This window comes from Lagenorhynchus albirostris, chromosome 19 (genome assembly GCF_949774975.1).
Source record: "Lagenorhynchus albirostris chromosome 19, mLagAlb1.1, whole genome shotgun sequence".
NCBI lineage: Eukaryota > Metazoa > Chordata > Mammalia > Artiodactyla > Delphinidae > Lagenorhynchus > Lagenorhynchus albirostris.
This window is the reverse complement of record NC_083113.1, coordinates 46,688,961-46,705,202: the sequence shown is the minus strand read 5'-3', so window position 1 is coordinate 46,705,202 and position 16,242 is coordinate 46,688,961. Positions and strand designations below refer to the sequence as shown.

General features: G+C 37.8%; 1 protein-coding gene across 2 annotated transcripts in view; it reads right to left on the bottom strand.

The window, feature by feature from the left end:
* Positions 1-16,242, bottom strand: part of HYDIN (HYDIN axonemal central pair apparatus protein) — a 354,255-nt gene that overhangs the window by 234,893 nt on the left and 103,120 nt on the right. For both annotated transcript variants that reach the window (XM_060129934.1, XM_060129933.1), the window contains exons 11-12: positions 8,339-8,562; positions 3,554-3,621 (exon numbers count right to left, since the gene is read on the bottom strand). In XM_060129934.1, the coding sequence (XP_059985917.1) occupies positions 3,554-3,621; positions 8,339-8,562 (292 nt within the window). The remainder of the gene's footprint in view (positions 1-3,553; positions 3,622-8,338; positions 8,563-16,242) is intronic.

Below are 16,242 nucleotides of genomic sequence, written 5' to 3'. Positions count from 1 at the left end.
CCCATGCCTACTATAATATCTTCTGCCAACCCTTCTATGAACTTTCTATGATCATGACAATTAAGCTTTGGCCCTCACTCTCCACTTTACACTCTCCTAAAGTCAATTTAAATACTTCCCCTTGAGTAAAATACTGCTAGTTCATACCTGGCCATGGAAGAGACAACTATCATGTATATTTTTTGATGCTTATATTTATTTATCCCAACAACTCTAACCTCAAACCCTAACTTCTCTGTCCAAATTATCCAATGGTCAATCAAGTTCACTGAAAGCCTGGAGCCTTCCAAATTCCTTATTCTCATTCAGCAAATTCTTGTGCCTCCTGAAAAATAGTGACTTTGCAGATACTTATCCGGCCCATTTTGGTCTATCACCTGGCATAATACCAGTTATGACTTGGTCCGTTTTATTCTTTGACCAATCTGAGGAGTTATCAAAGCCTCAGTGTTCCTTCAGGGACAATCACCACCCAAATTCTGTAATTTAACTCTCTCATGATACTGTAGCTTCAGTCAAACGAACTAATTATTAGACAGGTCATCCAACAGCCATTCACAGCCATACTTTAAATATTTTAGATGCCAACCAACAGTACTATTACCTCTCACCTACTTTATGGTATTTATAATATCCTAACATCATTGATCCCCACAGACCCTGATGCCAGATCTAGATCTTCATCTCTAAGCAAGTAAATGCCATGTCTCCAACACTAGCCTGTAACAGATGCCTCTTCAGGAATGGGCCTTCTTGCCAATATGGGGACAATACTACCAACTTTAGTTAGCTTAACCTACTCCCCAGCTCTACAACAGTCTCTGAAGACCTCGTTTAACTCCTCACAATATATCTATCATCCTGAAATAACTAAAAAAGTCCTCCAGTTTCTGGCTGACTCCTGTAACAGTTCATTTCTCTTTTGAATCTGGAACTAACTATATACACTTCTTAGAGTATAGTTTCAAATAAATAACTCTCCTAAGAACCATGTTTCTTTGTGATAGGAGGCCAATCTACCTGGAGAAATAAGTGATACTTTGTGTTGGAGTCATGAGGACTTTAGTTCCAACTCTGGAATTTGAAAATATACCATAAGACAATTTTGAAAGATTATTACAAAACTGCCCCTAACTTTGGCCATTATAGTGAAGAATCCAGAAGCACAGCAAAGTAGCTTGAATTTACTGAACCAGGTGTTTTGAAAACCTTAGATTTCCTATTGGCAAGAAAAAGGGTATGTTTTTATTAACATTTCCTGTCATAATGCAGAGAAGATTAAAGAATCCACATCCAAACTAAAAGAAAAGGCAACTTGGGTTTTGAAGGTGGACTCAGGAGGGTAAGTTCTCGTATCTCAGACTTGGGAAATCTTGGGTCATGGCTCTGTAGTGTCTTCTAGCCTCTTATGTCATAAGAGTCTAGCTGCTGTATCATCAAATAGTTCAGTAAGATATTATACAAAAGGAAAATAAACTATTTCTAATTTTCACCTAAGCTAGTTACCAAAACTTCTAGCTTTACCAACTGTGAGGAACAGCTGTTGATTATTATCTCTACAGCGAAAGAAAACTATGATTAAATTACCCAGTGATGGCCCTTCCTGTATCCTTAGGGATGAGAGGACCAAATGGAAGACTGTTAACTGGAAAAACCTAACTAGCCTTGGAGCATGCATACATGGTTTTACCCATTGTGTGACCAAGAGCTTGCCAATATCAAATACAGCATTTTGAGTAAATCAGTGGCATCTTGGGGATATACATTTGCCATATTCCATGGAAATGTACTATTAGGGGCTTTGATGTTTTAAAATGTTTGGATTTTAGATAAAAGCATTTCAGATATTCATGGGGTTCGATAATTGGCTTATCATTGGCACAGTATTTACGTTAACATGTCAGAGCTCAGCAATAGGGCACATTCTAGACAATAAGTCAGTGGAGATTTCTTGGAGTAACTGATTTGAGGTGCTTACTTTGACTTGTTTTTTCCCTCCAGGGCATACGACATGGAAGGGTATGCTGCTGTGGGCACCAGTTGCTCAGAGCTCTCCATGGACTCAGTTTGAAGTGTTTGGAGTACACTGCATAGGTCTTTGGGTACACAAACTCCCCTCTTATTGTGCATCAGTCACAGTTACCCTTAAGTTGTAGGTCACTTTCATTTTCCTTCAGAAGAGTCTATCATTCAAATACGCCCTACAAATCTGTAACATCTCTCCAGCCATTTTCACATTCTATATGAACAGACATTCAACTTCATTTATATAGATTTTCCTATGGTATGTGCCTTACCCAATATAATGTAGATCAGGGTGGGAGCATTGTATAAATAAATATATTCTGAGTTTTAGAAGCTTTCATAACACCCAAATGTTAAAGCAACTGATAAAGGCATTATGAATCAGCTTTTTCTAAAGAACTATTTTTCCCCAAGTTAGACAGGCCTACTTGAAATGAAGCAAGAGAACTGAAAGTTAAAATGGGAAACAATAGAGCAAAATGGAAAGAATTATGGAATAAAGATTTAGACTAGGGTTTCTCAATTTTTTAAAGTCATCACCTCCTAAAAAGAACCGCTGTGATAAATGAATTTGATATCAAGTCAAATCAGTTAATTAAATATGATTTAAATTAGACAATTTCTACCTAACAAGAGAAATTAAATACTAAGGAATAAGATTCTGTTGGGCAGGGTGGAACTTTGAAGGAACACAAACCATTGTTATATCTAAGTTTTCTCAACACCCAAGAGCCAATTTTTGCCTCTCTGGGGGCAACTCTCAACACCCAAGTTGACAGTATATGATTTAGACAGATCTCAATTGAAATACTAATTCTGCCACTGCTGTGTGACCTTTGGGAGTTATTTAACTGTTCCAATGCTCAGTTCGTCCAACTCTAAAATGGGGACCTTAAAGAGTGCCTTCTCCTAGGATTGCTAAAACGTTTAAATGTAGTACCGCATGTAATTACTTAGCAGTAATTGGACTACAAGAAAGAATCATTTAATGGGTAATTTTGCTGCCACTGTTGTTATTATCATTTTTATTATTGGGGAAGTTTAGATGGGAGAAAATGACTCAGGGAAGCAACTGAGTAAAAAGACTATACAAACATATAGAAGAGTCATCAATTTGTAGTGATAAAACACCTGAATTAAACCACCACCGAGCTCACAGGTATACTGAGAGCATCTCTGTGGAAAGGTTGCTGTGTAGCCAAAGTGGCAAACCAGAATCTGCATATAAATAGAATGTTCAGAATGTTAAGACAGTGGAATAAAGCATAAAGCTTTCTGTTGTTCCACTGCAGGAAGAGGGGGGACAGCCATGGCCTGACAACTACTAGTATCCAGGAGACACGGCTATAACATTCACCTATAAACTAGGAAACAGCACCAAAATTCTGCAGAGGAAGAACAATTCTAGACCCTCTTAGCTATTACCCACACAAAATGGTAAGAGAAGTTCTTTGTAAACTTTCCTCCTTCCATGTGGAGGGAAAAGTAATTCTTCTCAATTTCTAATTTAAAATGGAAAAGTACTCACCAAAGGAAACATCACCAAAATGCAGAGCAGGAACATTAAAATGGAAGGTAGGTCCAATGACACAGCCTCTGAAAGTAGGAATACAAGTTAAGGGAGTGGAAAGAGAATCCAGTGAATTCAAGGTAACAATCAAGAAGTGGGTAGAGGTAAGTACTGAAAACCATAATTTAGCATTAACTCAGTTACAGCATCATCTAGAACTTAAGGAAACTGTGAGATAATGGTCTATCCCAATGGTTCTGAAAATTCCTTTTCCACTCTCAAACCTTTGAGTTTTAGCAAACGACGCTATGGTTAACTTACCACCATACTGCTATCAATGATGAGGCAGAGCAGACACATCACTGAACTAATGGCACAAAATGTTAATGTGGATGAGACACATATCATGAAAATTTATTAACTCAGGCAAGAAAAAATTATAGGTCTAATCATATAATAGACATCAAAGACTATCAATGATACCAGTATTCCTTGGCCCACACTTTTATAAAACTGTTTTAATCCAGTTCCTACCACCAACTAGCTGTGATCTTGGCCAATCACTTTACCTCTGTAGGCCTCAGTTTCTTTTCCTAACATACAAAAGAGAAGACTGGAACAGGTGGCCTTTAAAGACTCTTTAACTGTTGTTGTTTTGTTTCCCTCTCATACAAGGCTCATGATCTTGGAGTGACACCCTAGCTTAAAATAAACAATAGGGAGATTCTACAGCTTCTAACTGACTTCAGTTGTGGTAGATAACATAATGGTCCCCAAAGATGTCTATGTGCTAATCCCCACAATCTGTGAATATATTAGGTTACATGGCAAAGGGTAATTAAGGTGGCAGAAGGAATTAAGTTTGCTAATTAACATGATCTTAAGATAAGGGGATTAGCCTGAATTATCCAGGTGGGCTCGATGTAATCACAAAGGTCTTTAAAATTAGAACACAGGGACAGAAGACGAGGTAGGAGTGAGGCAATGTGAGAAGGACTCAACCAGCCTTTGCTGGCTTTGAACATAGAGGAGGCAGACCATGAGCCAAAGACCATGGGCAGCTTCAAGAAGCTGAACAAGGTTAGGAGATGAATTCTCCCCTAGAGCTTCCAGAAAGAAAGACAGCCCTGGCCAACACCTTGATTTTAGCGCAGTAAGACCTGTGTTGGACTTTAGATCTATAGAACTGTAAAATAATAAATCTGTATTGTTTTAAGCTACTATGTTTGTGGTAATTTATTAAGCAGCAATAGAAAACCAATATATCAGATATTAGTTTATTCTTGTCTTTCTCCGTGGTCCATGTCCCTAAAATCTCTAGACCAAAGGTAAGAACTGAAATAATTCCCCATCTATGTGCCAAGCTTTTAAAAGTTATAGACACACAAATACCAGAAACCTCACTAAGCATGAGTCTCCTAATTCACCCAGACCCTGATGTTGATGATGTAGGTGTGTCACACCATGCTGAACGCACTTGGTGCCCTAGTGATACTTCCGGCTGCTAGAGATCTGATGATAATGTGGTGAGAGGCTGTTGAAAGCCTGGGAGGAGAGATGACAATAAAGAATCAATGCAGCAAGTTTCAATTCTAAAAGCCTTTCCCAGGACCATCTATTCTATTTCATGCTAATGATCCAAAGTGGTTTCAAAAGGAGCAGCTGGTACCTAGCAAGGAATTAGGATCCAGCTGAGATAAGTCAAAGGAGCCTACAGATTAGATACTTGGCTTGTAAAAGAAGTTTGGGCCGGGCCAAAGTAACAAATAGATCAAAAGTGTTTGAAATGCACAAAAGCCTACAGAAATAAGAAAGATCACAACACTGCACAAAGCAGTCATTTAATCAGTGTGGAAGCAGAAAAAAACCAGAGTTAAATCACATTTGTTCAAAGGCACATGTAACTAGGGGAACTGCAGCTGAATACCAACCGGACTTAGATACTGTCACATTCATTCAAACAGGGATCCTGAACATTAGGATAGTCTCTGCCAAGACGGTGGGTGCCCTCCATCAAAGCAATGGTCTGTTAAAATTAGAATTTTAAAGACTAAGAGAGTGACTGAATTATGATGTTATGTGAAACGGGTTGAATGCGAAATATACTACAGTTAAACTGTATAAAGTCACATATGTAAAAATAGGAGGGAACAAAACTGTTCATGGGTAATTTTAAAAATCACATTAACTTTACAGTGCTGTTTATCCAACCACTTAAAATACGGTGTCATGCAGCTGGAGAAATCAATAGAAACAGCAACTGTTCTGATCTTTCAAGGCATACTAGCCAAAATTATGTGGTACTAAGGAAAGAAGATTACCCAACAATAAAAGAATAAGAAACAAAATTACAGAATCCACAATATTAACTTTATAGAGACTTCTTGGACCATAAGGCTCAAGAAAGAGTTCCTGGCAAAGTCGTAAGTAAAATCAGTATTACTGTGTGGAGCTGGAAATAAATAATAAATTATACATGTATTTCACCCTTTATCATTAGACATTTATTTGTGACACTAGATATTTGCCAAGTTTTCAAAATTACTGTTTGTGGTTTGAAGCGCTAGAACACTTTGGACAAATGCAATTTAGACAAGAATATTTTTCTTAGCAATTTGTGATTAGTTTTAGGATGAACATAAGCATTCTCTCCACAGTCAGACTTTCCTTTCCTTTGAAAGAAACAAGGAATGAACATCCAAAATAAGAAAGTGGCATGGGAGTGGTGTGAATGGTAAGGTGCAGAGGATAAAACAAGAGACTTAACCTCCACAGAGCACCTGGAGTATTAACTAGTCCAAGTTTACTTGTAAGTTCCTAGGAGATTCCTAATCCCTATTATTCACAGTGGAAAAACCAAGTAGACCCTAACCTATTCAGACATTGCTAGTGACATGCATTACTAGTTTGGGATCTTCAGGAGAAGAGATCAGAGGTTTAAAAAATTCACCCATGAAATGAATGAATTATAGGCTCCTGGAAATTAAAAAAAATAACAGCCTCATTGAAATATAATTCACATGCTATACAATTCACCCATTTAAAGTGTATAAGTCAATGGTTTTTGTATAGTATTCACATATATGTGCAACCACCACCTGGGTTAACTTTAGAACATTATCGTCACCTCAAAAAGAAACCCCATACCCTTTAACTATCACTCTCTATCTCCCACCTCCACCCCTGGCCCTAAGCAACCACTAATCTACTTCCTATCCATATACAGATTTACTCTCTCTGGACATTTCACATAAATGGAATCATACAATATATGGTCTTTTGTGACTGGCTTCTTTCACTTGTCATTGCATTTTCAAGGTTCATTCATTGTACCACGTTGTAGCATGTACATCCTTTCTTTCTTTTTTCATTCCTTTTTATGGTCTTAATAACATTCCATTGTGTGGAAAGACCACATTTTGTTTATCCATTCATCAGTTGGTAGACACTTGGATTTTTTGGCTACTATGAATAATGCTGTAATAAACATTCGTGTACAAGTTTTTGTATGGATTTATATTTTCATTTTTCTTGGGTATGTATCTGGGAGTGGAATTGCCGGGTCATATTGTAACTCAACGTTTACTTGAGAAAACCTGTGAGACTGTTTTCCAAAGTGGCTGTACATTTTACATTCCCATCATCAGTGTATGAAGGTTCTGATTTCTCTACGTTCTCTCCATCACTTATTTTCCATTTTTTAAATTATAGCCACCCACGTGGGTGTGAAGTGGAAGTTGTATCTCATTATGGTTTTGATTTGCACCTCCCTGATGATTAATGATGTTGAGAGTCTTTTCATGTTACTAATCATTTGTATATCTTCTTTAGAGAAATGTCTGCTCAGATGGTTTGTTCAATTTTTGATTGGTTGCCTTTTTATTACTGAGTGTAAATGTTCTCTATATGTCTTAGATATAAGTCCCTTTTCAGATATATGATTTACAAATACTTTCTCCCATATTGTGGTTTGTTTTTTCACTTTCTTAATAGTATCCCTTAAGGCACAAAATTTTTAAATTTTGATGAAGTCTAATTTATTTATTTTTTCTTTGATTGCTTATACTTAGGTGTCATCTTTAAAAAACCTTTGCCTAATCCAAGGTCATGCATATTTGCACTTGTGTTTTATTTAAACAGTTGTACAGTTTTAGTTGTTACACTTGGGTCTTTGGCCCATATTATGTTAATTTTGTATATGGTCTGAGGTTTGGGGGAGTCCAACTTTATCCTTTTGCATGTGGATATCCAGTTGTTCCAGCAACATCGGTTGAAAAAACTTTTCAATTTTATCCAGGTGTTAATAACCTACTTTCCCTAAACATACTAAAACAGAGAGTAAGTAGAAACTAATATAGTGTTTAAGTTCTTATTTTATAAGGTTAGAGCTTACAGAAAAACCAGATTCCAAAATACCATCTGCATCCATACTACAGTAATAAGTTAAACATGTTCACTAGAGAAACACTGGTAGAAATTTAAAACACCCCAGTATGTTGATGTGGTCATATCAACAAAGACAGTTATGGACATTCAAGACATGATCTAGTTTTGGTTTTCTAAAGTAAGTTTATGAAAGGATTTTATTTTTACATTTTACTTCTGTGCCTGGATTTTAAAAAGTAAACAGTAGGGAATCAAATTGTTGCTACTTTCAGGCAGGTATCAATATTGTTAACAAAAGAATAAATATTTTGGCAACCTAGTAATTCTCCATTAATGTGTAAAGTGCTCTAGTTTTGAAGTTTAAGAAAGCATTAGGTAAAAACTTCAGTTTCCACATTACCTGTAGAAGTAACTTACATAATGGTCAATTTCACAGGCTCTGGTGATCCATTGACATTGACCAGGAACTCTTCTTCAAAGTGTCCCAGGATGGGAGAACTGAAGGATATCTGGACAGCCTGGACTCCACTTGGTTCGATGATGCCTTCCTTGGGACTGAAAACAAAGCAGGTCCCCACAGCCGAAGTTGGAGGGATCATGTTGAAGAGGGCATCAATGCTGCCTTTGTTGGATAGTACTGCCTATATCAAAAAGACAAGAATGAAAAGGTAGGCAACGGGCCTCTGATTTATTTTCATATAAGCACCAACACAGAAACAGCTGCAGGAAGTAGAACCACAGAAAAACTCCAGGGGAAAAATAATCAGTCTTCTGTCTTGAATGTTTGAAGACAGGAATCCGAAGCCAGAAAGTAATTTTGTGTTTTTTAATCTCCTCTTTAAAATAGAGTTAGTCATATGCATTATATTCATGCTATAAAGATTGATCATAATCACATCTATTGAAGAAGACCCTTAAAAGACCTTTTTTTTTGATTCTATCTCTGAAGTAACCAAGGGAAGGTAGGTCTTTCTCTTATACACATGAGAAGGCTGGGATTAAGTGACATGCTGAAAAATAAAAAGCAAGCTACAATAGAGGATCAAGAACTATCTAAGCCTATGTTTATAACGTAGCTTGAAGAATGTAGAATAAGCTATTATCGTGGATTCCAGATTGCAAGGATTCTCTTTGTTATACCATTAGATTTCATCCTATTGTGATATTTTCATCTCAAACTGTAATGGATGGATAACTGTTCTGGGATGCTTATGTAAGCCACTGATTTACTACAGAAAAGTTTTTTGTTCACTTGTCTGGTTTCGGGTTTTTGTTTTTATTTTTTGGCTGCGCAGTGCTGTGTGAGGCATCTTAATTCCCCGACCAGGGATGGAACCCGTGTCCCCCCAACAGTGGAAGCATGGAGTCTTAACCACTGGACTGCCAGGGAAGTCCCATACAGAAAAGTTTTATTCCTATATACTAATGTTCTGGAACCAAGTCATTGCCCATACTTGATTGCACACGAGGTGTGTGTACAAAGCTCATGCCTGGCATTCAGAGGCCTCCACAGCTGGCTCCGTCTACCACTCCCACTGTCACTTTCCACAAGTCTGTCCATGAACTTGTACTATAGCCACACAGTCCTATTCCTCGGCTTCTAAAATACAATCTCTATTCCTTGCCAATGCTTATACCTGAATGGGTGAACAGTCATTCTCTCTACTTAGAAAGTACCTTCAACCTACATCAAGGCACTGGAGGAAAAAAAGAGGAGATGATGAAGAAAGATTCAGAAAAGTATGGGGGGCATGGCAGGAACCGAGAAATCCAAGAGAGAACTTTCAAAAGGGGTTGAACGGGATAGAGGTTAAGGACAACAAGCTTTGAGAAAATTCTATAGATTTTTAATTTTTAATTAGAGGCCATCCCTTCCCTTGAAGAAGAAAGTAATTTCAATAGAGTGTGATTGTAGAATCCGGAGTACAAATGTTTAGGGAGTGAGTAGGTGCAGAGGAAATAGTGGCTGACTATTCTAGATTCCTGTTTTGAGAAGATTAGTGGTAAAAAAGAGAAAATGAGGGTGGCAAAGCTGCAGGAAGGTATGGTAGGTGAGACCTAGTCTATTTATACTATTAAATGAGAATAATGCACACTTAAGGCCCAGCCTACATGTTTGTTTTTGTAATAAGAAAAGGGGACTGGGTAACCAAGGTAATAGGGTCTGGGTGGATGTAGGGGGTCCACTAGCTCAGGGTGCCTCCTCAGGAGCAGAGAAGAAGGAATCAAGAGCATAAGTAGGATACAGTCAGGGGCTCTTGCAAAGGAAGACAACCACTCCTGCCAAGAGAAGATGGATGATGTACCAAAAGAGGTACATAACTAAGTGTTACTTGATATGTTGTTCATCTTTTTACATTTATTTCCCATCTCCCTCATCCTATGTTCCCTGGTCATAGGAGTTATGCTTCATCCTTTATTCCTTTTAAAAAGACCACGTAGAAAAGTGATTATGACCAGGGTCTCAGAAGCCAAATGCCTGGGTTCAAATCCCAGCTATTCCACCGACTTGACTAGCTGTGTGACCTTGCAGAACCTGCTTGGCTTCTCTGTGCCCATTTTCCCATCTGTAAAATGTAAGTATTACTGAGAAAACAGGGAACCCAGGCAGCAGTCGTAGTTGCCGCCTGGGGCCAAGCACCACAGTGCATCTTGTTCGCTGTGTAGCTGACAGGGTCTTGGTGCTCCGGCTGGGTGTCAGGCCTGTGCCTCTAAGATGAGAGAGCCGAGTTCAGGACACTGGTCCACCAGAGACCTCCTGGCTCCACATAATATCAAACAGCAAAAGCTTTTACAGAGATCTCCATCTCAACGCTAAGACCCAGCTCCACTCAACGACCAACAAGCTACAGTGCTGGACAACCTATGTCAAACAACTAGCAAGGCAGGAACACAACCCCACCCATTAGCAGAGAGGCTGCCTAAAATCATAATAAGGTCACAGACACCCCAAAACACACCACCAGACGCCGTCCTGCCCACCAGAAAGACAAGATCCAGCCTCATCCACCAGAATGCAGGCACCAGTCCCCTGCACCAGGAAGCCTACACAACCCACTGAACCAACCTTAGCCACTGGGGATAGACACCAAAAACAACGGGAACTACAAATCTGCAGCCTCAAAAAGGACACCCCAAACGCAGTAAGTTAAGCAAAATGAGAAGACAGAGAATCACACTGCAGATGAAGGAGCAAGGTAAAAACCCACCAGACCAAACAAATGAAGAGGAAATAGGCAGTCTACCTGAAAAAGAATTCAGAGTAATGATAGTAAAGATGATCCAAAATCTTGGAAATAGAATGTAGAAAATACAAGAAATGTTTAATAAGGATTTAGAAGAACTAAAGAGCAAACAAACAATGATGAACTACACAATAAATGAAATTAAAAATTCTCTAGAAGGAATCAATAGCAGAATAACTGAGGCAGAAGAATGGATAAGTGACCTGGAAGATAAAATAGTTGAAATAACTACCACAGAGCAGAATAAAGAACAAAGAATGAAAAGAATTGAGGACAGTCTCAGAGACCTCTGGGATGATATTAAATGCACCAACATTCCAATTATAGGGGTTCCAGAAGAAGAAGAGAAAAAGAAAGGGACTGAGAAAACATTTGAAGAGATTATAATTAAAAACCTCCTTAATATGGGAAAGGAACTAGTCAATCAAGACCAGAAAGCACAGAGAGTTCCATACAGGATAAATCCAAGGAGACACACACCAAAACACATATTAATCGAACTATCAAAAATTAAATACAAAGAAAAAATATTAAAAGCAGCAAGGGAAAAACAACAAATAACACACAAGGGAATCCCCATAAGGTTAACAGCTGATCTTTCAGCAGAAACTCTGCACGCCAGAAGGGAGTGGCAGGACATATTTAAAGTGATGAAAGGGAAAAACCTACAACCAAGATTACTCTACCCGGCAAGGATCTCATGCAGATTTGATGGAGAAATTAAAACCTTTACAGACAAGCAAAAGCTAAGAGAATTCAGCACCACCAAACCAGGTTTACAACAAATGCTAAAGGAACTTCTCTAGGCAGGAAACACAAGAGAAGGAAAACACCTACAATAACAAACCCAAAACAATTAAGAAAATGGTATTAGGAACATACATATTGATAACTACCTTAAATGTAAAAGGATTAAATGCTCCAACCAAAAGACACAGACTGGCTGAATGGATACAAAAACAAGACCCATATATATGCTGTCTACAAGAGACCCACTTCAGATCTAGGGACACATACAGACTGAAAGTGAGGGGATGGAAAAAGATATTCCATGCAAATGGAAATCAAAAGAAAGCTGGAGTAGCAATTCTCATATCAGACAAAATAGACTTTAAAATAAAGGCTATTACAAGAGACAAAGAAGGACACTACAGAATGTTCAAGGGATCAATCCAAGAAGATATAACAATTGTAAATATTTATGCACCCAACATAGGAGCACCTCAATACATAAGGCAAATGCTAACAACCATAAAAGGGGAAATCAACAGTAACACAATCATAGTAGGGGACTTTAACACCCCACTTTCACCAATGGACAGATCATCCAAATTGAAAACAAATAAGGAAACACAAGCTTTAAATGATACATTAAACAAGACGGACTTAATTGATATTTATAGGACATTCCATCCCAAAACAACAGAATACACTTTCTTCTCAAATGCTCATGAAACATTCTCCAGGATAGATCATATCTTGGGTCACAAATCAAGCCTTGGTAAATCTAAGAAAATTGAAATCATATCAAGTATTATTTCCGACCACAATGCTATGAGACTAGATACCAATTACAGGAAAAAATCTGTAAAAAAATACAAACACATGGAGGCTAAAAAATACACTACTAAATAACCAAGAGACCACTAAAGAAATCAAAGAGGAAATCAAAAAATACCTAGGAAGAAATGACCATGAAAACACGACGACCCAAGACCTATGGGATGCAGCAAAAGCTGTTCTAAGAGGGAAGTTTATAGCATTACAATCCTACCTCAAGAAACAAGCAACATCTCAAATAAACAACCTAACCTTACACCTAAAGCAATTAGAGAAAGAAGAACAAAAAACTCCAAAGTTAGCAGAAGGAAAGAAATCATAAAGATCAGATCAGAAATAAATGAAAAAGAAATGAAGGAAACAATAGCTGAGATCAATAAAACAAAAAGCTGGTTCTTTGAGAAGATAAACAAAATTGATAAACCATTAGCCAGACTCATCAAGAAAAAAAGGGAGAAGACTCAAATCATCAGAATTAGAAATGAAAAAGGAGAAGCAACAACTGACACTGCATAAATAGAAAGGATCATGAGAGATTACTACAAGCAACTATATGCCAATAAAATGGACAATCTGGAAGAAATGGACAAATTCTTAGATAAGCACAAACTTCTGAGATGGAACCAGGAAAATATAGAAAATATGAACAGACCAATCACAAGCACTGAAAGTGAGACTGTGATTAAAAATCTTCCAACAAACAAAAGCCCAGGACCAGATGGCTTCACAGGCGAATTCTAGCAAACATTTATAGAAGAGTTAACACCTATCCATCTCAACTTCTTCCAAAATACAGCAGGGGGAAGAACACCCCAAACTCCTTCTACGAGGCCACCATCACCCTGATAACAAAACCAGATAAAGATGTCACAGAGAAAGAAAACTACAGGCCAATATCACTGATGAACACAGATGCAAGAATCCTCAACAAAATACTAGCAAACGGAATCAAGCAGCATATTAAAAGGATCATACACCATGATCAAGTGGGGTTTGTCCTAGGAATGCAAGGATTCTTCAGTATACGCAAATCAATCAATGTGATACACCATATTAACAAACTGAAGGATAAAAACCGTATGATCGATCATCTTAATAGATGCTGAGAAAGGTTTTGACAAAATTCAACACCGATTTATGATAAAAACCCTCCACAAAGTAGGCATAGAGGGAACTTACCTCAACATAATAAAGGCCATATATGACAAACCCACAGGCAACACTGTTCTCAATGGTGAAAAACTGAAACCATTTCCACTAAGATCAGGAATAAGACAAGGTTGCCCACTCTCACCACTATTATTCAACATAGTTTTGGAAGTTTTAGCCACAGCAATCATGGAAGAAAAAGAAATAAAAGCAATCCAAATCAGAAAAGAAGAAGTAAAGCTGTTACTGTTTGCAGATGACATGATACTATACATAGAGATTCCTAAAGACACTACTAGAAAACTACTAGAGCTAATCAATGAAATTGGTAAAGTAGCAGGATACAAAACTAATGCACAGAAATCTCTTGCATTCCTATACACCAATGATGAAAAATCTGAAACTATGGAAACACTCCCATTTACCACTGCAACAAAAAGAATAAAATACCTAGGAATAAACCTACCTAAGGAGACAAAAGACCTGTATGCAGAAAACTATAAGACACTGATGAAAGAAATTAAAGATGATACAAACAGATGGAGAGATACACCATGTTCTTGGATTGGAAGAATCAACATGACTCTACTACCCAAAGCAATCTACAGATTCAGTGCAATCCCTATCAAACTACCACCGGCATTTTTCACAGAACTAGAACAAAAAATTTCACAATTTGTATGGAAACACAAAAGACCCCGAATAGCCAAAGCAATTTCAGAAAGAAAAATGCAGCTGGAGGAATCAGGGTCCCTGACTTCAGACTATACTACAAAGCTACAGTAATCAAGACAGTATGGTACAGTCACAAAAACAGAAATATAGATCAATGGAACAGGATATATAGCCCAGAGATAAACCCACACACATATGGTCACCTTATCTTTGATAAAGGAGGAAAGAATATACGATGGAGAAAAGACAGCCTCTTCAATAAGTGGTGCTGGGAAAACTGGACAGCTACATGTAAAAGAATGAAATTAGAACACTCCCTAACACCATACACAAAAATAAGCTCAAAATGGATGAAAGACCTAAATGTAAGGCGAGACACTATAAAACTCTTAGAGGAAAACATCAGCAGAACAGTCTATGACATAAATCACAGGAAGATCCTTTTTGACCCACCTCTCAGGGAAATGGAAATAAAAATAAAAATAAACAAATGGGACCTAATGAAACTTAAAAGCTTTTGCACAGCAAAGGAAACCATAAACAAGACGAAAAGACAACCCTCAGAATGGGAGATAATATTTGCAACTGACAAAGTATTAATCTCCAAAATTTACAAGCAGCTCATGAAGCTCAATATCAAAAAAACAAACAACCCAATCCAAAGATGGGCAGAAGACCTAAACAGACATTTCTCCAAAGAAGATATACAGATTTTCAACAAACACATGAAAGGACGCTCAACATCACTAATCATCAGAGAAATGCAAATCAAAACTACAATAAGGTATCACCTCACACCAGTCAGAAAGGCCATCATCAAAAAACCTACAAACAATAAAGGCTGGAGAGGGTGTGGAGTAAGGGACCTCTTGCACTGTTGGTGGGAATGTAAATTGATACGGCCACTATGGAGAACAGTATGGAGCTTCCTTAAAAAACTAAAAATAGAATGTTCAGAAGACAGAAAGAGAATAACAAATAGTGTATGCTAACACATATATATGGAATCAAAAAAAAAATGTTCTGAAGAACCTAGGGGCAGGACAGGAATAAAGACACAGATGTAGAGAATGGACTTGAGGACATGGGGAGGGGGAAGCGTAAGCTGGGACGAAGTGAGAGAGTGGCATGGACATATATACACTACCAAATGTAAAACAGATAGCTAGTGGGAACAGCCGCATTGCACAGGGAGATCAGCTCGGTGCTTTGTGACTATCTAGAGGGGTGGGATAGGGAGAGTGGGAGGGAGACGCAAGAGGGAGGAGATATGGGGATATATGTACAGCTGATTCCTTTGTTATGAAGCAGAAACTAACACACCATTGTAAAGCAATTATACTGCAATAAAGATGTTTAAAAAAATGTAAGTATTACTAACTTCTCAGATTGCTGTGAAAATGACATTTTTTAAATTGCATAACTTTTAGAATAGTGCATGACAAAGAGTGCTCATAAAAGACAGTGATTGCTATTTATGTCCCCAGTGCTAAGCAGAATGGGTTTAAGATTTACCTGTGCTTAAGAAGCAACTGATATGCACTAGTGATAACTTGAAGGCAACTCAAAGGTGTTAATGGTAACTCGAAGGACACATGTTCTTCTCTCTGAGCTGGTGCACGGATTGCCTTTTTTCTTGTTTTACCCAGATCTTCTATAAGTTGCCAGTTCCTCTATTTTCGAGAATATGCA